The sequence below is a fragment of the Syngnathoides biaculeatus genome, chromosome 22, assembly GCF_019802595.1.
Source record: "Syngnathoides biaculeatus isolate LvHL_M chromosome 22, ASM1980259v1, whole genome shotgun sequence".
In the NCBI taxonomy this organism is placed as follows: domain Eukaryota; kingdom Metazoa; phylum Chordata; class Actinopteri; order Syngnathiformes; family Syngnathidae; genus Syngnathoides; species Syngnathoides biaculeatus.
In genome coordinates this window covers 67,249-91,585 of record NC_084661.1, presented here as the reverse complement: position 1 = coordinate 91,585, position 24,337 = coordinate 67,249, and the positions used below count along the sequence as shown (strand labels likewise).

General features: G+C 42.4%; 2 protein-coding genes across 4 annotated transcripts in view; one reads left to right on the top strand and one right to left on the bottom strand.

The window, feature by feature from the left end:
• Positions 1–18,295, top strand: part of itgb4 (integrin, beta 4) — a 26,320-nt gene extending 8,025 nt beyond the window's left edge. For all 3 annotated transcript variants that reach the window (XM_061809770.1, XM_061809771.1, XM_061809772.1), the window contains 39 exons: positions 165–266; positions 351–555; positions 630–726; positions 825–996; positions 1,228–1,491; positions 1,579–1,668; positions 1,780–1,902; positions 2,353–2,520; positions 2,612–2,688; positions 2,769–2,977; positions 3,088–3,191; positions 3,295–3,390; positions 4,031–4,163; positions 4,280–4,405; positions 5,040–5,158; positions 5,692–5,725; positions 5,806–6,000; positions 6,082–6,185; positions 6,263–6,321; positions 6,400–6,423; positions 6,502–6,650; positions 7,046–7,225; positions 7,344–7,492; positions 7,567–7,774; positions 7,936–8,253; positions 8,344–8,516; positions 8,612–8,792; positions 8,922–9,059; positions 9,448–9,630; positions 9,707–9,835; positions 12,145–12,300; positions 12,374–12,526; positions 12,865–12,999; positions 14,167–14,316; positions 14,447–14,635; positions 14,718–14,873; positions 16,262–16,426; positions 16,708–16,827; positions 17,183–18,295. In XM_061809770.1, the coding sequence (XP_061665754.1) occupies positions 165–266; positions 351–555; positions 630–726; positions 825–996; positions 1,228–1,491; positions 1,579–1,668; positions 1,780–1,902; positions 2,353–2,520; positions 2,612–2,688; positions 2,769–2,977; positions 3,088–3,191; positions 3,295–3,390; positions 4,031–4,163; positions 4,280–4,405; positions 5,040–5,158; positions 5,692–5,725; positions 5,806–6,000; positions 6,082–6,185; positions 6,263–6,321; positions 6,400–6,423; positions 6,502–6,650; positions 7,046–7,225; positions 7,344–7,492; positions 7,567–7,774; positions 7,936–8,253; positions 8,344–8,516; positions 8,612–8,792; positions 8,922–9,059; positions 9,448–9,630; positions 9,707–9,835; positions 12,145–12,300; positions 12,374–12,526; positions 12,865–12,999; positions 14,167–14,316; positions 14,447–14,635; positions 14,718–14,873; positions 16,262–16,426; positions 16,708–16,827; positions 17,183–17,313 (5,664 nt within the window). In that variant the 3' untranslated portion in view covers positions 17,314–18,295. The remainder of the gene's footprint in view (positions 1–164; positions 267–350; positions 556–629; positions 727–824; positions 997–1,227; positions 1,492–1,578; positions 1,669–1,779; positions 1,903–2,352; positions 2,521–2,611; positions 2,689–2,768; positions 2,978–3,087; positions 3,192–3,294; positions 3,391–4,030; positions 4,164–4,279; positions 4,406–5,039; positions 5,159–5,691; positions 5,726–5,805; positions 6,001–6,081; positions 6,186–6,262; positions 6,322–6,399; positions 6,424–6,501; positions 6,651–7,045; positions 7,226–7,343; positions 7,493–7,566; positions 7,775–7,935; positions 8,254–8,343; positions 8,517–8,611; positions 8,793–8,921; positions 9,060–9,447; positions 9,631–9,706; positions 9,836–12,144; positions 12,301–12,373; positions 12,527–12,864; positions 13,000–14,166; positions 14,317–14,446; positions 14,636–14,717; positions 14,874–16,261; positions 16,427–16,707; positions 16,828–17,182) is intronic.
• On the bottom strand, positions 17,275–24,337 carry zgc:194990 (uncharacterized protein LOC568410 homolog). The gene is made up of 10 exons (XM_061809782.1): positions 23,942–24,337; positions 22,929–23,023; positions 22,749–22,847; positions 22,541–22,648; positions 22,072–22,230; positions 21,772–21,912; positions 21,559–21,610; positions 21,282–21,308; positions 21,024–21,050; positions 17,275–20,940 (listed from the first exon to the last, which is right to left on the bottom strand). The coding sequence occupies exons 2-10, from the start codon at positions 22,989–22,991 to the stop codon at positions 20,381–20,383; spliced, it is 1,236 nt and encodes a 411-aa protein (XP_061665766.1). The 5' UTR covers positions 22,992–23,023; positions 23,942–24,337; the 3' UTR covers positions 17,275–20,380.

The window sequence follows — 24,337 nt, the reverse complement described above, 5'->3', positions numbered from 1 at the left end:
CACAAAGCTTGATGAGAATAACAACCATTGCATTAGCTCAATATTTATAGAACACTGTACTGTTGAACATGGAGGCGCTGGCTAAAAACAACGTGGAATTATCTGAAATTGTAAATTATTCAATACTGGTTTCTTTCTCTAAATGAGTTTCCTTTCTCGTTTAGACCTTTAATGGACCGCGTTGTGACCTGTATGAAAACATTCTGGCTCATGGCTGCAGCGCTGCAGCTGTCATCACGGCAAAAAGCAGTATGAAGATTGAAAGAGTAAGACCTCTTTTATCATTTATCCTCAGAAGAATTGGCGGAACCTCGAGATTTCCATCCTACTTTCTTTTCATCCCTGCACAGCAACAACAGATCGACGTCCAAATGGCGCAGTCGCAGGTGTCCCCGCAGCAGGTGAGCATGTCTTTTCTGCCGGGAGAGGAGAAGTTGGTCGATGTGGAAGTCTTTGCTCCGACCAAAGGCCCGCTGGATCTTTACATTCTCATGGACTTCTCCAACTCTATGGAAGACGATTTGGACAACTTGAAGCGCATGGGGCAGGAGCTGGGTGAGCCTGGCGGCGCCATCCCTTCGCGGTGCTTGCCGTTTTCGTCATAATGACACAGAGTTTTTCTTTTATAGCTTCACTGGTGAAGAAGCTGTCCGATGACTACACCATCGGATTCGGAAAGTTTGTGGACAAAGTTATTGAGCCTCAAACCGACATGAGGCCCGCTAAGTAAGAAACACTGTGGTATCAGAACACTATGTGCATGTATTCCACTGTATATGACAGGGCATCTTTTTTTTTTAATCTCTTCCTTCTATCTGCTGCAGACTTGAAAAACCCTGGCCCAACAGCGACCCTCCATTCTCCTTTGAAAACGTCATCAAGCTGACCAACGACTTGCCCTTCTTTACTAGTGAGCTTCAGAAGGAAAGAATCTCTGGCAATCTGGATGCTCCCGAAGGAGGTTTTGATGCCATACTGCAGGCTGCAGTCTGCGGGGTAAGAAGTCGATCCAGATCCAGATCTGGAATTGCTTCAACTTTCTGGTAAACAAATAATCACGCACTTCGTATGCCACGTAGACCTTGTAAAATATATTCCACAACCAGGTGATACCAATATTTTGTGGGGATTCTGAAGTATCAGTATCCTCAGTATTTTATTGTGATGAATCTTGTTCTGTGCGAATTGTTTTATTTTCTGCTCCTGTTCGATTTCCCCCATTCCCAGGATAAGATCGGTTGGCGTGAACACAGCACACATCTACTGGTTTTCTCCACTGAGTCCGCTTTTCACTACGAGGCTGATGGCGCCAACGTGCTGTCGGGCATCCTGCGCCGCAATGACGAGCTTTGCCACCTGGACGGCGAAGGCAAATATACAGAAGACACCACGCAAGATTACCCCTCCATACCCACGCTGGTCCGGCTGCTCGGGAAACACAACATTATTCCTGTATTTGCTGTCACCAACCACTCCTACACGTACTACAAGGTTGGTAGTTATTTTACTTGACATATTTTTTATATCATACAGTACATGCACACAATAAATGTCACTTTTGTTCACTTGTTTGTTCAGAAACTCCAAACCTATTTCCCCATTGCTGAGGTGGGCCTGCTGCAAGAGGATTCCTCCAACATCCTGCAAGTCATGGAAATGGCCTTCGAGGTAAAAAGTTGCTTCTTCTGAAATGGCTGAAAGTGGAAGCGGATCTTTTCTTTCTTCTCCTCCCAGGATAAGTCCACTCAGTCCATTGTAAACATGTGTGTTTTCCTTCAGAGTATCCGTTCCAAGATGAGCATCCGTGCAGAAGACAGACCCAAAGCTTTTGAGGCCCAGTTTCTGTCCACCAGTGGGAAGCTTGCAGAATATGGAGCCTTTGATTTCAAGCCTGGAGCCATTGTAAGTGGATGAGCAAGCAACTTTAAACCTGGTGCCTATTTTTTACATGACTCATTATAATCCTTCAAAAGGAAATACAACTCAAACTCACTCTGCTGTAGAATTGCGTTGTGTAAATCACATGGTGTACATGGTCAAGTCATAAATCTTAACTTTCTGTTTTCAGGTCAAGTTATGACATAAGTCGTCAGTCACAACATATTGAATGGCAATAAAATGGGTTTTTACTGAAAAACTTTATTAAAGTGAGCGCTAGTCACAACTACTACCAAGATCCTATGATACAGTGAAAATATTCTATATGTACCTATATATTGTGTATCGTTTGCATACTGTTATGTACATGATATATGTCTGTCACATATCTTCATGTGCCTCTCAGTCACTCAAATCTGAAAAATAACAAACCAACCCGCCCTGTTTTTTAACCCTTGGATTTGTGTCTCTCAGGGCAAATTCAAGATGAAACTCAAAGCCCAGAGGATGATCGACGAGTCTCCAGTCTGTAAGCGGGATATGGACGAAAAAGAGGGCATAATAAGAGTCAAACCTACGACCTTTAACGCTGCCGTCAATGTTAATGCCCGCATGCATTGTCCAACTTGCGACTGTGAGAAGGTACATGCACACTCACCTGTCAGAGTTCTGAAATGGTTCTGATGAAGACTTCCCTCTTCATCCTAATGCTTCTGGTGGCTTCATCCTCCAGGCTGCCATCCGAAATGCGCCTCGATGCTATGGCAATGGGGACCTCGTGTGTGGGAAGTGTCAGTGCTATGATGGCTGGTGAGATTCACTAAAAAAATATTTTTTTTCATCCTGATTAAAAACCATTTCTTACTCAATGTGTCTTTTTTTCTGTTTAGGCTGAGTACATTCTGTAACTGTTCAGCTAGTGCTTCAGCTCTCGACACAAACCTGTGTATCGGTCCTGGGTCTACCGAACCTTGTTCAGGTCGCGGGGATTGCCTGGAATGTGGAACCTGTGTGTGCTACAACCCTGACCAGTTTGAAGGGCCTTACTGCCAGTATGACAGAACACAGTGTCAGCGATTTGGAGGCTTCCTCTGCAACGGTACAGCAGTGTTTGCCACTGGAACTGATCCAGTTCCTAATCCAGGTTTTAGCTTTTTTGCTATATGGCAAGTTTTTCATCGGCATGATTTCCTTCTTTGACCTAACCAGACCGCGGCTCCTGCATCATGGGCCGCTGTGTATGTTCTGATGGCTGGGAGGGAAATGCCTGTGAGTGTCCCAAAAGTAACCAGACCTGTTTGGATAGCAAGGGGGTGAGTAGAAGAAGCCTTTTCTTTTTTCACCTTTTTTCAGATTTCATCCTGTCAACACACATGTCTTACATGGGTATCTTTTTACTGTTGTTACCTGTTTTAGGGCGTGTGCAATGGACGTGGCAAATGTGTTTGCGGCCTCTGTGAGTGTCCTTCATCTGGTATTGAAATGTCTTCGACGTGTGAGCCAAATTTCCAGGTATCTTTTTTTTTTTTGTGTAAACATACACTATTTGTGGTTTTATCCAAAGCAATTTACAATTTGGATCAGGAATATATTGTATGTACACAATTATGTATTCGTGTATCAGTGGTGCATCGCCAACAGCTACATTAGACATGAATCTGAATGAAGTATCATCTTGGTAAACCTTTCCTCTACATTGGTGGTTCTCAAGATTTTTATTTTTTTTCATGTACCACCTCAACAAAATACTTAGCCCTCCAAGTACTCACATAATGCCTAACATTATATTAATTGCAAAAGGCCCAAGTGTTCATCATAAATTGTATGGAAATCAAAATTTAAATAGAACCGAACTGTATCTTGGCAATGATGTTTATTTTTAGACTATACTTTGACAGTAACCAAGCTACATTAAATTTAAAATTATGCATACTGTTAAATCTCACATTATGATGCCCTTCAGTTCTAAACAACTACATACTCCAACCACTGTACTGAGCATAATAACATATTACAATGTCTCTGATAGCGAAAACAGCATTTTTTATCTTTGTGGGTCTTAATTAATAGTCAGTGAGTATAAATATACTCAACATTTCCTTCTTAACATAACATATATCGTGAAATATTTACAAATGTATGGTCTACCCAGGCCCAGCTGGGTGTGTGCGAGGCTACACGGAGTTGTGCTCAGTGTCAGGCTTGGAAGACAGGAGAGAAGAAGGACAAGGAGGAGTGCGATAAGTGTCCTTTCAGAGTCATCATGGTGGATGAACTCAAAGAAGGTGCTGGAAATAATTGTTTTCCATACACACTCTTCCATATTTGTTCAGTTCTTGATTCCCATTAGATTTCGCAATCATCCCACAAGTTATCAAGACTGCAATTCGTGTATTTTCAGCGGACAAGGTGCTTGAAAAGTGCAGTTTCCGTGATGAGGATGATGACTGCACATACCACTACACAGTGGAAAACCCCAAAGTTGCGACATCTAAAGATTTGGAGGTCCAGGTGCTCAAGAAGAAAGGTAATCTCAAAAGTTATTTCACCCAAAAAAATAAATAAATAAATTGACAAACTGCAATGAAAGCACTAAATTTACAGGAGCAACTATGCTTTCGTTTGTGTGAAAGATTTTATCTAGGGCACCGATGTCAAACTAAAGGTCTGGGGGCCAGATCCGGCCTGCAGAAAGGTTTTATGCGGCCCGCAAAGGCAAATCATGTGTATCAACTTCCAGGATTTTTGTTCAAATCTGTACCAAAATTTCAAATTGTCATATCATTAATGATAACGCTGACATACTGCAACTATTTTTGTGTGACTAAATATCAACAATCGTTAAAAAAAACTATAACATTGCCCTTGATTTCTGATTCCAAAACTAGTTCATGAATTTTATGTGTAAATATGATGAGGCGTTTAAAGATTTTTAGGGTTTCACTGTCCTGACAGCCCTCTGAGGGAAACCATAACTGCAAAGTTGCCCGTTTGACACCCCTGATCTAGGGGATCTTTTAAAAATATAGTGCTTTGTCCCTTCATTGAATTAGTGCTAATGGTAATAAAGCTTCTTTTTTTTTTTTTTTTTGAGGAATGATGCATTTGTCTCTTCCACTGTTTTGTCACTGATCATTTCTACTCTTTGGACATGTCTCCAGATTGTCCCGCTGCCAGTCTCCTCTGGCTGCTCCCTCTCCTCTTATTCCTCCTGTTACTGCTGGCACTTTTGCTGCTCTGCTGCTGGAAATACTGCGCCTGCTGCAAAACCTGCTGCCAGGTATGAAAATAGTATAGACGGTATGGGCAAAGGTTTTGGAGCATAGCCACATCAGCAAATGATAGATCAAGGGTTGGCTGAGACTCCTGAGTTCACCCTAAATCTTAATTCTTGACATTTACTCAGATGTGGCTAAAGTACTCACACAGTACTGATTCAACTCCTTTCCTTATGTTAAGGTTAAACAAGTATATACTCTGAAATTAATTTAATGTAATCTCTCTGCTCTGAGAGAACAAAGACTACACCCGTTGGGGACCTTCTCTGCTTCTTCTTCTTGTTCATAATTATGTGTATCTCTTCCAGTAGACCTCAGTGCTGCTCAGCATGTTGCCGCACAGTTTAGTACTACACTGACGGCGTGTAACTCTAAATTTGCGCCTGCCTCTATACTGCAAAAACAGAAAAACTATTGTATACAAATATGAGAGAAGTTAAGCAAACAAAGTATTTTAGGTTACAAGAGAACAGAAAGCCTTTGTCATTGTACAGTTATAGTGAAACTCATGATTTGTCATTGTGTCTCTCCAAAGAGCTGCCTTGCCCTGCTGCCCTGCTGTAGGAAAGGTATGATGGCAAGGAATCTAGTTGTAAATCCTCTTCTTTCCCTCGTAGGTGTATATTCATGTCTTTTCGTGTTCCTCCAGGTCGCATGGTTGGATTCAAGGAGGATGAGTACCTTCTCCGCCAGTCTCTGCTCACCTCAGACCACCTGGACACACCTATGGTGAGGACAGGCCCCCTCAAGGGCACTGATGTGGTTCGTTGGAAGGTTACAGATAATGTGCACCGAAGTCCCAACCACCCCCAGGCTCTAATAAAGCCCAACCCCAAAGAAATAAGTGAGTGTATACTGTACGTTTACACATGGATTATCTTCAGGAGGGATTGACTAGCCTAATTCTATCTCTCCTCCTTTATAGTCCAGTATCCAATCTCCCTGCGGCTGAACAGGCGGTTTTCTGAGAATTTGTCCCGTCCTGACTCCAGAGATACAGAGCAGCTTCGTAAAGAAGTGGCAGATAACGTGAGTTGGCATCTTCAGCACGTTTGGTATCCATATGGATGAGTGTACATACCTCTCACTCCGGGCTTCTCATTTAGCTTAATGAGGTGTACAAGCAAATTCCAGGGGCCCAAAAGATGCAAAAGACCTTATTCAGGTAAGGTGTTACTTCACAGAGCATGCCGTTCACAGGCATATTATCTTTTAATCATCTACTTGTCCATTTTTGTTGCAGAACGCAGAGAAATGCAGGGAAAAGGTAAGATCGATACTGATGTAAATTTCTGTGGTCCCAAAGCACACAAGTGTCTAAATTTGACACTCTTGCGATCTCCAGGCAGGACTACACCATCATGGACACCATCCTGTCTGCACCTCGCAGCAGTTACCCTGATATTGTCAAGCTGACAGAGAGAAATGTCCAGTCTGGACACTTCCATGACTTGAAAGTGTTGCCTGGCTACTACACTGTTGCTACAGACAGAGGTGTGATGGAATTTTTATACCTTATTTCAAGCTGTAATAACTACTTATCCTACCTTAAAATTACAGTTCTAAAATTGTATCTGGGTTTTTAACATAGAGATTTGCCTCATTGACCACCTGGATATCTTGCGTGTGTGTCCAGACATGATGTTATTCCAATAAGAATTTGTGGCAGTATTAAGCATTTGGGTATATGTATTCATTGATTTGGCTTGGTTTTGCCTGTGTTTTAGCCAGTTCACAAATGCATATTTACAGGTTTTTGGTTGTGAATTATATTTGAAAACCTAAGGGGAATCATGGGAGAAAAAAAAATGACCCATATTGATACCTGACATGATGTCACGTTGGTGTTAATGATCTAAACTTAGTTTAGTTAACTTGTTTATCCACAGAGGCCGCAGGAGCTATAGAATTCCAAGAAGGTGTGGAATCGCTGGATGTCCACGTGCCACTTTTTACCAAGGATGAAGATGACGACAAGAAGCAGCTGCTGGTGGAGGCCACCGATGTGCCGCTGGGCATTGCCCAAATAGGAAAACGCTTGGTGAACATCACCATCATCAAAGAACATGGTCAGGAGAATTTCAGTCACGCAACAGAAAACCTGTCAATTAAAGTAATGAAAATTATGTCATGAAACAGTATAATCTGCTGATTGTACTAATGGAGTCGTTTACTTCCTCTTCCAAGCTTCCAGTGTGTTCTCCTTCCTCCAGCCAGCCTACACCTATAGTAGACAGGACGGGGTGGCCAATATTCCAATTAGTAGAGAGATTATTGAGGACGGACGCACACAAGTTTCCTATCGTACACGAGATCTCACAGCCAAGGACAAAAAGGTGACCACAGTATACCAATGGAGTTGTGGTTCCACACGCATGCCACTAGAAAAAGTTCTGTGATGAAATTTCAGGATTACGTGACTGTAGATGGAGACCTCACTTATGGTCCTGGTGAGACCCAGAAGACTGTTCCGGTTCGTCTACTGGAGCTGGGTGAGAAAGATGCCCTCCTGGATGACAAGCAGGTCAAACAGTTTGTTATGGACCTCAGTAACCCGCGACAGGGTGCCAAGCTTGGCCGTTACCCGAGAACTACTGTCACAATCGCCGACCTACCAGGTGAGAAGGACAAGATTTTCCAAAAACATTTTCACCAAAGTGAGTAATTCCCATCCACTGTGTCACAGCACCTTAGTGAGAGATCATCAAATGTGCTGTGGGAAATTATCCAATAATCCTGACGCACTCATTCTCTTCTCCCTGGTTTGAATTTTAATCAGAGCCCAGCGTGATGATGTTCAAGAGGGGCACCCAGAACTTCACTACATCTGACCCAAATTACAGCATCCCTGTGGTACGCACTCGCAACCAGGATAGCCCCGCTACAGTGAAATGGCGAACGAAGAAGGGTCAACGCTTCGACCTCTCAGGCCTACTAAAGTTTAACCCCGGAGAGACAGAGAAGAATATCGTGATCGATCCAAGATCTCACCCTGCCCTGGGCCAGCCTGACTCCTTCCAGTTAGAGCTGTTGGAGCCAAGTAGTAATACCACAGTCGGAGAGAGGAAGACTACAATTGTCAATGTTGTAGAAGGAGGTTTGTTGTGGTGTAGTTCGTGGTAGAGTTTTTCAGTACAAATATGGGATCCATTGTGAAAATAGCTTCCTTTTCCTTCACCTCCTGTAGGTCCAAGGTCACCCGAGATGGCCCAAATGCAGCAGAAAGGGTTTGTAACTCCCAAAAATACATCGCTTGGTGGTCGTCTTCTTGCTCCAGGAAACCCTAGAGCCAAAGCAACTGGACCTAGAAGTATCCGCCTCAACTGGGACCCACCACCCGGTAACCCCATGGGATACAAGGTGCATGAAATGATCACAAACCTAGCTCTAATCTTGTCACTTGCGTAGAGAGTGTTTCTGAAATGATGTATCTTTTGTTTGCTTTTGTGTTTTAGGTCAAGTATTGGATCTATGGTGACCCAGAGAAAGATGCTCAGGTCTTAGACGTTAAGACCTCTCAAGCTGAGCTGACCAACCTGTATCCGTACTGTGACTATGAGATGAGAGTGTCTGCTTACAATGCATCGGGAGATGGCAATGAAACAGACATTGTTGCTTGTCAGACTCTGGAGGATGGTAAATGAGTTGTTCCCTCATTTTTTTGGGGTGTTCAGGGTTATTGAAAAACAACAATCATTGGAAGCAGCTCGGTTCTATTAGCTCTCTCTTTTAAGTCACAAATGTTCTTGGTTTGTTTCCCTGCAGTGCCTGGTGAACCAGGCCGACTTGCCTTCAATGTCATCAGCCCAACAGTTACTCAGCTCAGTTGGGCTGAGCCTGCAGAAACTAATGGCAACATCACTGCTTACGAGGTCATCTACACACCTATTGACGATGATCTGAGTAAGAGAATCACTGTATCTTTTGATGCACGTCCTGTCAGTTTGACATGAATGAAAGCCTTACTAGACCTATACAGTACTGCAGGCAATTTTCAGAACCCTGATCAGACAGAATCCATCAATTTTCTGTTCCACTGGGGCTCTGTGAAGCCAGACTGAATTTGATGAGCTAAAACAGAATTTCAGTTAGTTTTTAATGTAATAAATGTTCTTGTAGGCAAAGACAGACACTCCAAAGTTTGTAGACAGTACGAAGATTAGAGAAGCTAACGGGGCAACTACTTTTTTCTATGTCCAGTTTATTTATCGGTACTTTTGTCCATATTCTTGAGTGTGTTTGCATGTTATCTTTGTCGTCATGTTGTATCTGTGTCTCTGCTCGTATATAGAGCAAGTTGGTGCAGCCAAGAAGGTGAAGATAGACAACGCAAAGAAGCGAATGCTCCTTATTGAGAATCTTGTGAATGCGCAGACCTATCAGTACAAGGTCCGTGCCAAGAATAGTGTCGGCTGGGGCCCCTATAGAGATGCTACCATTAACTTGGCGTCACAGCCTGCGAGACCGCTGTCCAGTGAGTCACAATCCAACGCACCAGTTCCTGAGCGTTTTTTATTTGCAAAATTTATACCCCTTTCTGTCTGTTTTAGTTCCTATCATTCCAGATGTCCCAATTGTGGATGCCGAGGCAGGAGATGAGTATGACAGCTATCTGATGTACAGCAATGAGGTGCTGAAGTCTCCTGCAGGGTCCAAGACACCCAGCGTTTCTGGTGATGGTGGGTAGCCAGGAGCCCAAACCACAAACAGCACATAGATGCATTGATACACCCAATATTTTATGAATGTTTGCGTAAATAGTTGAATGTGTCTGCATTTGTAAAGCACTTTGGGCATCGGGATGGTGTAAGTTAAAGTGCGATATACGTGTAATCCATTTACTGTACAAACACACTGCAATAGTGAGAGGAGAAGTGAGTGAAAGAACTATATGGATAGAGCAGCATCCCCAAAATAGAGGCTATCAAACAAATAAGGAATAAGTAAATACTGTAAGTCATGCTGTGGCATCATAGCCCTTTCACAATAGGGACTGAACAACTCATCACTTCCCATCCATTCATCTTTTCGACAAATTTTCCAATGCATCATCTTATCTGCAATTGAAGTGAATCAAAAATGATTACAATTTCACAGAATGCATGGAATTGGATTGTACAAGCAGATCAGTGCTTCTGATCGTTTTTAGGCCAGCAGAGAAGGTCTCGCTGGCCGTGATGGCTAAATGCTATTGGCTTGGTCATTCAGTTTATGATGTTGTCCCATTGGTCAGTTGTGACTATTTGTACAAAATTCATAGTTCAGCAAACCATTGAACAGTTTTCCTGCCATCCTCCACTTGCTTGCTTCTCCCCCCTTCCCTCATGACCTCAATTTGCAAGGCTGGAAATATGTCGAGTTGGTGGGGTCCAACCTGGATCTCCGAAAGGTGTCGTGGAAAAGGCGAGTGGAAGTCATCCCCAACAGTCGGCTCAGCACAGACACAGAGACGAGCAATGATGGGGCCCCATATCCCAGCTTCACACAAACACCCGTGGCAGGTGAAGAGCACTCCATCAGAGAAGCAGACAGGCAGCCGGCATGCCAAATGCCCCTATAGCCTTAATATTGAAATCTTGCGTAGTCCTTCTAATGCAAGCTTCAGCCTTTGTCCCTTTGTCCTCAAGTTGGCACCTATCCTATCTATCCTCCTGGCTTATGCCAAGAGAGAAGCACTTGCATCAACTGCACCATCTTCCAGTTGATGATCAGAGGCAGGCTTACCCCTACCCCTCCACCCCCACCTTCATACACCTGCCTCTGTCTGTCCTCTCACATCCCAGTGGGAGGGTAGTAGTCTTGGGGGAGCTTGCAGGTGTGTATAAATGCTGGTTGTTATGGAGACGGTGGATGTTAAAGACTGCCATTGGCCTCGCTACAGGGGATTTTCAGAAGCGACACCTTTTCTTGCAGTTTTGTAATCCACAAAACACCTCATGGAACTACTTTGAAGCTTTCCTACTCTTAATGTGTTTCTCAACAGGCAGGAATTGTTAATGCGTCCCAAAAAACAGCAACTGTTCATTTCATGCCAATCTACAAAGCACCAGCATGAACAAAAGTAGCCGTTCAGATTCAGATTTACTGCAGATGTACTTACACACGCCATGCGGATGACACAAAATGGGTTTTTGCATCGCTTAGATTAAAATAGTCACTTTTCATTTCACATCATTCCATCTTGAATTCTAAATAGGTCAACTTCATCTCTTTCACTGAATTGAGTTTCCCACCCATTCATTGATGATTAACAACCCAAACACTACAGTTTTCAATTCAATACTAATCCAGGATTCTAATAAATATTGAGGTACACCTTTAATATTTACCAGGGGTTAGTCATCATGGGATGCACAATATTGCATTTATATAATAATTAAATTTGGAATAGTTCAGAATTTGAATTATTAAATGCAGTCATTTGTAAGATTGAAAAGATACCAAACCAACAAAGAAACAAAAATCTACTTTAATAATTAATTTACTGTTGTGGCATTATCATAGCTTACTCAAAAGAGTAACTTGTGACCTTCTGGCCCTCTTATGTTGCCAAAATGCCATTACAGCAGTATTATGTTGGATGTTGTGATTCTACACATTACAACCACAATAATAATGACTGTTAATCAGAATTGAACATTGTTATCTTTACACTTCCAATGTTGTATTAGATCTTCTAAGTTTGTGCAGGCATAGATATTTTTGTGACCTGTGGATGAAAGCTGTTTTGGGGGACATTAAGTGAAGTTGTAAAGATACTACAGTATTTTCTGGTGACGTAAAAATGCTTTTTTAGCACCCAGTGCCTGTGGATGGCCCAATAACAACGTTTTACAATGACTGAACGCCACAACTTTGCTAAATGCATGTGTTCCCACACAGGAATTACTTAAAAGTAATATATTCTATTATCAAAACACAGATGAAAACGATCAGCTGACGTTCAATCAAACTGCCTGCTGACAACACCCGTCTTGATGTTTGACAGATTACATGATGAACGGCAAATGGGACCAGAACTTCCTATTCCCAGGTGGTTCTGTCACACGCAACTTGTCCACATCGTCATCTCCGATGTCCTCTTTGAACTCTAACTACAGGGGCGGCTCATTTACCACAGAAACAACCACCAACTACATGTCAGGTAAGATGAATGCTGAAACCACACAAGCGCTAATTTGTATTCATCCAGTAGTAACGCTCCTCTCTCCCAACAGGAAGCCCTCGTAGACCTGATATGATGGGTGGAATAGGTGGAACATATACATCAGACGTCATCATGAGGAAGCGCTCAGAGAGGGCGTACACAGAAGAAAACATTCGGGACTCAATCGTTATGGGAAATGTGTCGAACAAATTTCCAGAACTAGGTACTGTAACATTAGCAGTGGGTAAATTCTAAGTGCACTGTGATAGGTACGTTAGATCTTAAATGCGTTGTCTGACGAAAGAAGGTGAAGTGGTCTTGGCAAAACTGTGTAGGCGCATGGGCCAATGTCTTGGAACTGGATGCATGTTGACAGGCTTCGTGCTGTTGGTTGGTGCTTATAAACAGTCTTTGCAGAAGCTATGCTGACTATCGCTCTCTCTTTTTCTGTCCCCTGGGCTTAACATTCCACTCTTTCCATTTACACTCCCACCCTCCTTCCACCTCTATTGTCTTCCGCATCCTCCTCTTTTGCGCCTCCTCCGCTCAATGTGCCTTCAGGTGTGTACGGCTTCACTGGGTCGCAGAGTACCTCTCAGAGCCAGTTCGGCTACAGCCTGTCTCAGGGTCCCAGGGCTAGGACTCAGTCTTTCGAAGTCAACGAAGCTCTGTATAATCTGGACAGGGTGCTCCAGGGTGAGTATGGCGCATGAAAAAGCATGAAGGCTGCTGTTTTCTCCTCTTCAAGGATCAACACAGATCTCTTGTCTGTGGTAGCAATTCAGGAGTTTACACTCAGTGGCCACGACAGTTGGCTCTTGCACTCAAAAAGTGATGAGATCAAACAGGTCTTTTTGAAAAACTCTGCCTTTACCGAGATAACAGTGGTCAGTTTCGATTAAAAGTTATTTGAACTTTAATGATGCATTATGTTTGCTATCAAGGTTGATTGGTTTTATAACAGATAGCTTTAAGACCATCGTTTAAACAGTGGATACATATACATCTATTGGTAGTTTACGTGTACCAACACTGACCTGTGAGCGGCAGTATGCTGCCACAAGAGAACCAGACAGTCAAGAGAAAACAAAAACAAAGAAAAAGAATAGTAGAAGAAATACAAGATGTTAGGCTAATGATTATCTTTTCTAGAAATTTCTGGCAGTGGCAAACTCCTCTTTTTTTCTAGTCCAATTCATCGTTTAAAAGAAATATTACGACTTACACAGACTTATAACTTACACCGACAACACAAATCATTTGTGAGTCATCATGAAACTGAAAAAAAAATATATAGCTATCTAAACAATTCAGCAATGTAGCACAATCAGAATTGCTGGTCACCTGTGAAACAATTGTTGTACTTCGCTCCGGCAATTCAAATCGCAAAGATAAGGATAACAGAAAGTCACACAGGCACACAATAAGGAATTTAATCTTCATTTATTGACAGAGTTACATTCTTATGGTGGCAAGTCATGACTTTTATAAACCAATACCCCGAACAAAAGTAAAAGTCCCTACATGGATAAAAATGTCAGATTATAAACACTAGTTTGTTTAATAAAAATTATGTAGAGGAAGATTACAGTCCGATTTGGTGGAACACTGCTCTCATGCCCTTAATGCAAACTTGCCTCTGGAATTAAATAAATTATTTGAAAAAGTCCATTATTACACAGTGCAAACCACCATCACCAAAACAATAAATTTATTGTCCAAACTGAACGTTATCGTCTAAGGGCAGAATGTTTACTTGGCTCTCATGCTATTTTGCATGTGTGACTAATGACGTATCCGGTTAGTGTAGTTTACAAACGCACAGTCCATCTCACAGCGTCCCCCCCCCCCGTCTCTCATCAGATGCGAGACTCAACCCAGGGGTCCCTGACACCCCCAGCCGACTGGTGTTTTCAGCTCTGGGTCCCACTGCCTTGAAGGTCAGCTGGCAGGAGCCGCACTGCGAGAAGGACATCTTGGGTTACTGTGTGCTCTACCAGCCGCTTAATGGAGGTGAGGGAGGGCTTCTGTAGTTGGCTTGAGTTGAAAAAGCAGATGTGGGGGGTGGGGGGTCTTTACTTGGTGATTATAATATATTGGTGTGGATTTAATTCCATTTATATGGGTTTTTTCTCTCATTTAGGTGAAGTGAAGCGCATCAATATGACCAACCCGGCCGACAACTCTGTGCTCATCCAGGACCTCCTGCCCAATCATTCCTACCTGTTCAAGGTGAAGGCTCAGAGCCAAGAAGGCTGGGGTCCTGAGAGAGAGGGCGTCATCACCATCGAGTCCGCCGTCGACCCCAAGAGTCCCTTCAGTCCCATGCCAGGTTCCTGTCATGAGCCTAAGGAGCGGCCACTCCCTTGTACTCAACATGTACAGTCTTACCGGTCTCTATCTTTTCCTCGAAGGCTCCCCATTCACTCTGAGCACCCCGAGTGCGCCGGGTCCCCTCGTCTTCACAGCTCTGAGTCCCGATTCCCTGCAGCTCAGCTGGGAGAAACCTCGGAAGCCAAATGGAGACATTCTCGGCTATGTGGTCACCTGCGAGCAATTGCACGGTGGAGGTGAGTCTGTCGCAACAGTGTTCATTTCCTCTTAAAGGTCAAGTGTCATCCCTATAAACATTCTAACATAGATATTAAAATGAAAAATACATATAACATTATTCACTTCAATGTCCATACGAAAAAATAAATATGAGCAGAGAGCACGTCATCCATGCGCAAAGTTGCGGAACTGTCATTCGGCATCCAAGTGGTCACCATATTGGCTGTATCTACTGTCCGTGACATCACCTCAGACATTCGCCATTGAAAACTCGCTGTGGCTCCTACTATGGGACACGCCCCTTCAGACACAGAAGCTCTTCTCGAAGAAGAGAACGTCTCACAATCGAGTGAAGTGTCCGGGGAATATTACTCTATTGTTTCGAGCCATATTAAGATGATATGCAGATCACTTATAACTAACAACAGACCCCCAGACAGTATGTATGAGCCAGCCCTGCCAAAGCCGTGCTCGTCCGCAAAGCACAACGCGGCAGCCATCCTATGCACACATCCACACATTTAGCACCCCTGCCATACTTACGCAGATCTTTTGTCAGGTTATGAGAGATGGATTACGTGGTCCCCCCCAAACTTTTTTTTTAATAGCTGTATACACACCTACCTGTCATTTGGAACCCATGAAGCTCTCGACCTTTGCACCAGTGCAATCCATTTTTCATGACGAACCACGTCTCGTGGAAACGTATGAAGGGTAAATCCCTCCTCCCAAGTGTTCGAGCAATATCAAGCAATGCAATGAACCGGTATTTTGGCTAACACGAAGGAACAATGAGCTATCTTCCCGCAGGTAAAACTAATAGAAACAAACGAGTCCGCTTGAGCGCGCTACTGCCTGCGTCACTTTCTGCTTCTTGTCGAAAACAAATCCCTCGAGAGGATTTTCATGGCGGCAGTTACAAAAAGCCATTAATGTCAAAATCATGTTTTATGGTGAAAAAGCAGATGGGTTCATACCGGCTTCTGTTTTTTCATAAATAACATACTAAAAATCATCCATTTCATGACACTTGACCTTTCAATCTACAGTCAATTTTTTTTGTAGGGCTCCTCAGAGGACATTGGGAGCCTGGGGGAGTCCTCATACTTATTCGGTTCTGTCCAATTTTAAATCCCCACAAAATATCCAGAAATATTAAGACATTGAAAAAACACATTAGCACCAATCCAAACATACATTAGAGGGACAAACATCCAATGTTGATGTTTTATGAAATTTAGACTCTAATACTGATCTGGGCTCAGTCAGTGTTCTCGTTATTAATGGTGTACTGTCACATTTGTATTGAACTCGTCACATATTGTATTGTTGTTTTGAACTCATTTTGCTTTCATTTTTTCACACATGACCAGAAGTTAACACTTCTTGCTTTTATTTCGTCCAGGTGACACTCGTTCCTTCCAAGTGAGCGGCGACAGCGCGGAGACCCGGCTGACCGTCCCGAACCTGACTGAGAACATCCCCTACAAGTTCAAAGTTCAGGCTCAGACCACTCAGGGCTTCGGACCCGAGAGGGAAGGCATCATCACCATTGAGTCTCAGGATGGAGGTAACCTCGCAAGTTCACTGAAGATACTAGTAGAACAAAACTGCAGTATGTACTGTAGAAAAAAAGTGAACTTTTCAGGCAGCTCGCAAAACGTTGACTTGCTTGTTTGATTTAACACAAGGGGCGGGGAAGTTTCCCAGGGTCTTTGTTTTTGTCAGTATACAAACAATAAAATCAATTTTTCATAACATGCCCTTTTCATATAACTGCCATGCTTTCAACACAGCATTTTAAAGTACATGTGTATACTAAAACATGTCTTGTTTTTCCTTCACCTGCAGGGGCTCTGTCTCAGTTTAATAATCAATCCATGACAACGAGGGAAGTTTTCAACATGCCAAGTGACATCAGTACCATGAGCAACATGTCGCGCACGATGATCAACGACCCGTACTTCTCAGGTACGAATGAAAGCGGCACTTTGTTCTAATCTGAGCCTAAAGTAACAGCTTCATGGTTTATTAAGGCCATGTGAGAGATTTAATTTATCAGAATAGTACCCCATTGTTGTTGGTAAACAAATGCCACCTATCATGGTACCATGTAAATATTCTACCATGTTTACCAGTATGCCATGAGGCTCATTCCAACGACCATAAGTCATATTTCACTTACTGTTCCCAAATCTTACTAAAAATGCTTTATCTTGTTTTCTGAAAATATTCAAATAGGATTACAGTAGGAATCTAAAGTAGAATTTACCATGTTAATATATAATTCATTTGATGAAACGGTAAATATATTCTTCTCTAACAGATGGAATGATGATGACCACGCAGCACACAGAAACCAGCGGCATGATGACCCGCCAAATCACCAAGGAAGTGGTCCAGAGGAGTGTTGTCGGCGGTACCACCGTCACAAAGAAGATGTTTTACGAATCCTAAAATAACCTGCTTCCATTTCTCATTTTTGTATCGATTTGCATTCTAATGGTCCAAATCTTTCAGATTCTCTTTTAAAAAGAGTCAGAGAGCTCACAAATGCTTGATGTACAGTATGTATTCATAATGATGCACGTGAGAGATTGTGGTACCAAAAAAATAAATAAAATGAAACATTTACACTGTTATGCTAATAATAAAATGGCGAGGAGGCCATTTGGTTGCGTCTGTTACAAAGTTTGAGCACTTGTTCTTGTTCATCCAGGTTTTCTGTCGTATAAACAACTTCACTTCTAGTCACGCACACATAGTGTACATACATTAAAAGTATACAGGTAATCTCGACTGTGGTTAATCCAGAATGACACGACGCCCTTGCAACCCTAGTTCAATAAATCTTTTTTGTTTTGTCATATTTAGAAAACCACAATAACTAATAACGTATGTTGTGGATTATTCCGAAGGTTTATTAATTCCCTCAATTGGTTTTATCGTCAGTGCGGCACATTAAGGGAGTATTGTGCTTAGAATTAAACAATCTAATCAAATAAAGTAATACAAACATGCCAAATTTATACCCGTTAAAGTAAGTTTGTGCTATTTCTGCTGTATTGACATTTCTACAAACGATTTCATAAATTGTATTTTGTTTCACATTTTACAAGATGTTTATACTCAATGTATGATATATACAATTCTTTGTACTACTGTTGCGTTTTCATTGTTCTCATGCAGTAAGAGGTGTTCAATTGGAGGAATTGAATATAAGACATAAAGATTGTATTTGCGTTCGAGCACAAATATAGTCAAGTTGTATTTCAACTTCAGTCTATGTTTGTCTTTTATAAAAACTTTTGATATGTTGGACCTAATGGATAAATGGATGGGTTTGAAAAAAATGTTATCACTTTTACACTGATGCGGTTGCCTCTGTATTTTCTTCGTCACATCTATTGCACTTAATAAAGATAGAAATGATCTGTTCTATTCTGCTTATTTATTGGTGAAGGCGGAGGGTTCTGGGGGGCATTGGCAGTGATGCAAAAAACACTCAGCAAAACGCAAGCAAAGCAGAATTCATCTTATGACGTGAAATTCTGTGGACATGCACATTGTCGGCTTCGGCTTGCGCTTTTTCTCCCAAAGCTGCTTTGGGGAAAACCACAGTTACACTTATGTCAGCATGTTTAGCAACCCCCATGTACAAAAAAAGAAATCCACCCTGCAAAAGAAAAAAAAAACTTTACAAATACAACAAAACTTTCCAAAATTTAAACTGTATAAAAGGCAATTAAGTTGAAAAGATATTGTACACTGGGCATTAGAATGTAAATACTGTATTTCACTCCATGATCCAGGATGTAACCCGGTGGGGAATCAAGCCCATCTATCTACATTTTGGAGACAATGGAACCACAGAAGTTGAAGAATTTCACATTTAATGTCACCATTACGGGAATAGAACTTTATGGTAAACTGAAGACCCCCTGTACTTAAAACATTGCCTCTACAGTTAATTAAGGTTTTATGATGGCTACAGCCCAGGAATAAGTATTTGATATTGCGTTATTTAGTATGGAAGTGAATCAGTATCTTCTTTTTTTTCCCTTTGTCCTATCAGATTTCACCATTTGTGTGAGGGGACATAATTCTAGAAGGGCCTTCAAAACCTGTCGTGCTGGATAATGAAGTTAAATTATAATAGCCAAAGAAACTTTGCTATAGTTAGGCGAATTTTCATATTGTGAGCTGGCCATCAAAGAAGTCAGAATTTTTCTGTCCTCTGATTGGTTGATTGTAGCAAAACTTGTTTTAGCCAATTTTGACTACCAAACGTATCTGGAGCAATCCGCGCGCATTAATACATTTAATAATTAGCAACTCTGGTGAGTGTAATGGTTTGTTTTTTTTTTTTTTTTGAAGATTTTATGTTTTCTTTTTTTTTAGAGAATCACTGATGGTGTAGTGGTACACATGCCTGACTTTGGTGCGGGCAGTGTGGCATCTATTGCCGCTCATGGATTGTGTTGATATCTGCCCTGGGACTGACTGGCAAACAGTTCAGGGTGTAGTCCGCCTTTCACCCGAAGCTGGCTGGGCGAGGCTCCAGCTCTCCTGTGACTATTGTGAGGATAAGTGGCTTGGCGAATGGATGGATGGATGTTTTTTTAGGTGGAACGGTGAGCAACTTGTTAGAGCATTGGCCTCACGGTTATGAGGTCCTTGGTTTGATCCCGGCCCCACCTGTGTGGAGTTTGCATGTTCTCTCCGTGCCTGCGTGGGTTTTTTCCGGGTACTCTGGTTTCCTCCCACATCCCAAAAACATGCAGTAACTGGTGACTCTAAATCGCCCCGAGGTGTGATTGTGAGTGCGGCTGTTGTCTATCTCCATGTGCCCTGCGATTGGCTGACAACCAGTTCAGGGTGTACCCCGCCTCCTGCCTGATGAACCAGAGTGAGTTGTTTTCATTTTCCTGACATTTTTAGACACTCTAAATTGACCCTAGTTGTGATCGTAACTGTTGTCTGTCTCCATGTGCCCTGTGATTGGCTGGCAACCAGTTCAGGGTGTAGCCCGCTTCCTCCCCAATGACAGATGGAATGGGCTCCAACTCTCCTGTTCCAAATGAAAAGGATTAGTTTGGCACATTTTGTGGCATCTTAGGAACGGTGTTGAAGTAAAATGAGGTTTTTCATTTAAACTAAAATGGTGCTTTGTCACCATCATGTGGCAGCTATAGGCAAGTCTAAATCTTTTTTTCCTTTTTTTTTTACGATGCAGTCAGCTATTCCAGCTTGCCCGTACATCTTTTGCAGCCTTTTGAAAATCTTTAGTAGTTATTCCCCATCCAAAGCAAAAAAAAAAAAAAATCCAGTTCACAGCTCTCAGCTTCTGATGGGCATCAAACAATGATGCCATTTCCAAAATGGCTGACAGTGAGAATACAGATTTAAAGTATTTAAACTACAAATTTTCTGGGGAGCAGAAATCTCTGATTGTCAGGTTGAATTAAATTGGGCTCGTTACTTTTTGACTGCCTCCTAAAAGCGCTGTGTGATGTGGTGTAGTTCAGTTCCAGAGGCACGGCCCAGGGCAGAGGCAGTGTTGTTTGACCCTCGCTGGCCTGATCACCAGGTCCTTGAGCACCTCCACAGTCCCGAATATGGGGAAGATATCCTCGGTGAACTTGTCATTAAATGTGTACACGTGGGAGCGCTTGTCGACGTCATAGAAGGACAACTGACCCTGCTCGTAGTCCAAGTAGACCCCCACTTTCCTGGGCGCCAGGCTCAGAGGGAGAGAGGTAGCGGGCACCGTCAAGGCCTTGAGGTCCTTACCCCTCTCCAGGCGCAGGGTCAGGTAGCCCGTGTCTGTGTTGAGAGAGCGGAAACCTCGCCTCACGGCGGACCCCTTAGCCACACCCAGGCGCCAGTCCCGTTGGCCCACTTCCACCTCCCAGTAGTGGCGTCCGGAGGTGAAGCCCTGCTGGCCTGCAGCGCACAACCAGCTGTCGAAGCGGCCATTGCCACACGGGACGTCACGGCGCTCTAGCCCGCATCGCATCTTCTTTTGGTCAATGGAGATCAGCAGTTCTGGGTTGGCCGAGTCTGGGTCCAGCAACACGTCCTCTGTGGTGTTCACAGGCCCGGAACTCAGTATTAGACAATCTCAAGTCTGATGTGAAATTTGCTGATCAAGAAGATTTACACACCTGAGGCCTCACAGATCCAGTTCCACACTGTATAGGAAAGACAAATATTACCATAAAGTTATGTTCCACTAAGAATTTTTATTTTACTTTATTTGTAAGTATGGCAACATAAGACTTTTGGGCAATCACTGAAATGTTTTTAAAGGCCTTTTTACTCATTGGAGTAAATTAAAATACAAATTGTATTAGTTAGTTAGTTAGTTAGTTAGTTAGTTAGTTAGTTAGTTAGTTAGTTAGTTAGTCATCACTCCTGCTTACCACCATGGGGTATGTAGTGGACAGCATCTGTAAAGCAGAGAAAAAAAAATCATATTTCTTCCATTTTCCCCAAAAAAACCAATGTCCTTTGATGCTTTTGTTTATAAATAACAATCGATGCCGATTAGTCAGATGAATCTATCTGAATCATTCACTCCTTCAAGCTGTTTTTCCACTTGGCTCCTTTATTGAGTACAGTGCTGGCGCATGCAGTACTGTTATGTAACGTGATCGCATTTACGATTATTGTACTGTAGTAGGTAAGAAGGCATCTCACCCACGTTCTGGATTCTCTGCTTTCTGAGCAGCCATTCCTTGGTCACGTCCTCCTATAAACACACACAGTGAAAGAACAAACCAGGATAACACACACCTCAGATACTTAGTTCTTCGTTTGAGTGTTGTTTGAGTAATAACAATTTGTTTTTATTATTTCAAGGTGGGTATAGCTTGCACGTTCTCAACAACAAGAACAATAAAGAGCGGGGACCTTAATAAGGCTGTCTGCGTTCAGCACAGCCAGCATAACAAGCTCCACAGCAGGGAGCAGATTGGGCAGACGTCCCCTCTTCCACTGAAACTCCAAGTCGTCCAGTATCATGAGTACCGGCTCACCGGGCCACACGGTGGGCTATGAGAAGAGAATGCAATAGGAGCATTCATTCATTAGAGGCTTTCTGATGAGGGCCTAGTATGACGAGGATGAGTGTCAAGGGCAGGGTTTACTGTAATCATCTTTATCGGACTACGTAGGTCACACTTTAATCGCTTAGTGAACAAGCGCTCTCACTTGAGGCCTGCTTTTAATTTCCCGGGTCCACTCCATGATGACCCGCTTGTGAGGCCCCATATCGCACTCCTCTACTGCCTCCAGGATACAGAGTAGGTGACCCCTCCAGTCAATCTTCTCCGGCCTGTGGTACTGGCAGTCTGGCAGGCTGACTTTGGGCTGCAGAACACAGAATGAAGCGTCCAGCTTAATTGGACCCCCCCGATAAAGGCCTAATTATTGAACGTCTCAAAGTATGTCCTGGGCAGATATCCTGTGGTGTGTTGAAAGTGATATTAAGAGATATTGCATTTAAGTCCAAATCTGACAAAAGTTCTGACAGAAGATTTTCTTTTTTCACACGAGAAAAGCCAAAAATTTTAACGTAATTTTCCACAAACCAGAAAGGTTTTTTTCTCTCTCTTTTCTTGCCTTGCCCATAAATTCATACTCACCTTTATGATACTAATTACTCCTACAGTAGTTGTACCTGCACTTTCCTCTCCAGCACAGTAGCCCACTCCACAATAAAGTCCCGGCACAAGTTGGCTGGCCATACGTCCTCACTGGTCCAAATGTGTTGAAGAAAATTGGCCCTCTAAAAGAGTAGTGCATAATATAGAATCATAACTAGGAATGCAATTTAACAATACTCTAAGTGCAAAATGGGATGCTTGGGAAAGGCTGGTTGAGGTCACCTGGCAAATTTTGCTGAGTTCTCGGGCCAGCTCCATGATGAATAATTGACTCTCCACCAGCAGCTCTTTTTTTTCCAGCCTCACTCGCTTCCGGGACTGCTGGAGCCAAGAAAGAACAAATTAAATCGGATTTTGGAAAGACTCGTTCGCCCCGATTCAGCACAAATTTGCACGTCATACCTTCAGTCGGCTCTTGAGCTTTTTGGCCGGTTCAATGAGGAACTGCAGGCATTCCTTCATCATGCTGGCAGCTTTAAAATGGAGGCCCAGGTCCTCTGAAGTGATCATAAAAAGCTTTAGGGGACTGGCACTCACCCTGCGAGGGGGCTGACTCGGCTCACGTCGCCCACACAAATCAATGCAATGTCATTTATAAGAGGAAAAAAGAGAGCGTGGGTAGAGCACTGCAGGAGTTTCAGTACATTATCAGGTATATGAGGCGAGGAAGCAAAGACAGGAAAGGACATAGGCATATCAGGGCAAAAAAGAAAAAAATGCAATATGGTTTCATAACATGTGTGTGGCATTAAAAAATGTAAATTAATATTGCCTCAAATCATTAAAATATTTTACACGCAATCAGTAATATATCATACATAATTATTAATAATAGTTGCATTGAAAACAAAATTATTATGTTACATTATTTTAAATATATAAGCAATTAAGAATGTATTGAATCGTGAATAATAATATAAAATCAATCATTTTTAAAGAACAATCCATATATTATAAACAGTATATAAGCAATTAAATTTTTTTGATTAATCGTAATTACTATGTACATGACATGATATAATGAAATGTTTGTTTATTTGTGCTGAGCATGTGTCAGAGGAGTTTTGCGCAGGCGAAGAGTTGACAGATTAGAGGAAATCCAGGATTAAAACTCGTGTGTTGTTGCAGGTTGGCTACTGCTGACTTTGTATGCAACAATCTTGCCTTTACAAGTCAGCGATGGGACTAACGACGTCACAGCAACAGGCACGGTTGCTCATATGTGCACAACGATTCAAAAACACCAAATACAATAATGCAGTACTGACGTGTCCAAATGTATTTTATGTGGACAAATTGACGCAATCGAAGGAGAAATAAACAGCGCACAAACAGCAGGATATGTCGTCCGATACTCGCTATAATTAACATCAATGAGAATGGATACAGGATATTTGAATTTTGAAGGTACTGACCTTTGAGAGAGAGAGAAATGTCCGTCAGGAATAGTTTTGTAATGTCCCCACGGTGGTGTGTTCTCCAATTTGGGGCCGATTTAGCACATCCTTTGGAGACTCAATGAGCGCTTGGACTGCGCCAGGAGCGATTGAGCGCATTCTCTTGATCCTTCGCTGCTGAGGCTGGGATGCAGATTGCTATTATAATCGCTAAGGGGCGCACTTTCGTTTTTTTTAAATTTGCAAATTCTTAATGGGGATTTAGTGTTTTTAAAATTCATCGCATTTTTGTTGTTGTTGTTGTTGTTAAACCCAAACCATCTGAAAATTTGAACTCTCAGCAGTTGCAATAAAATAATAGTAGAAATGGTGTTGCGTTTAATGACGCATTTCATAAGAAGATTAAATACACTT

Excerpts from the sequence above, each read along its gene's own strand:
- zgc:194990 (XM_061809782.1), bottom strand. The coding sequence starts at position 22,991 with ATGATGAAGGAATGCCTGCAGTTCCTCATTGAACCGGCCAAAAAGCTC. Across the intron at positions 22,848-22,928 it reads AGCTCAAGAGCCGACTGAAG|CAGTCCCGGAAGCGAGTGAG; the intron begins GTATGACGTGCA and ends TCTTGGCTCCAG. Across the intron at positions 20,941-21,023 it reads CTGGATCTGTGAGGCCTCAG|AGGACGTGTTGCTGGACCCA; the intron begins GTGTGTAAATCT and ends TGAACACCACAG.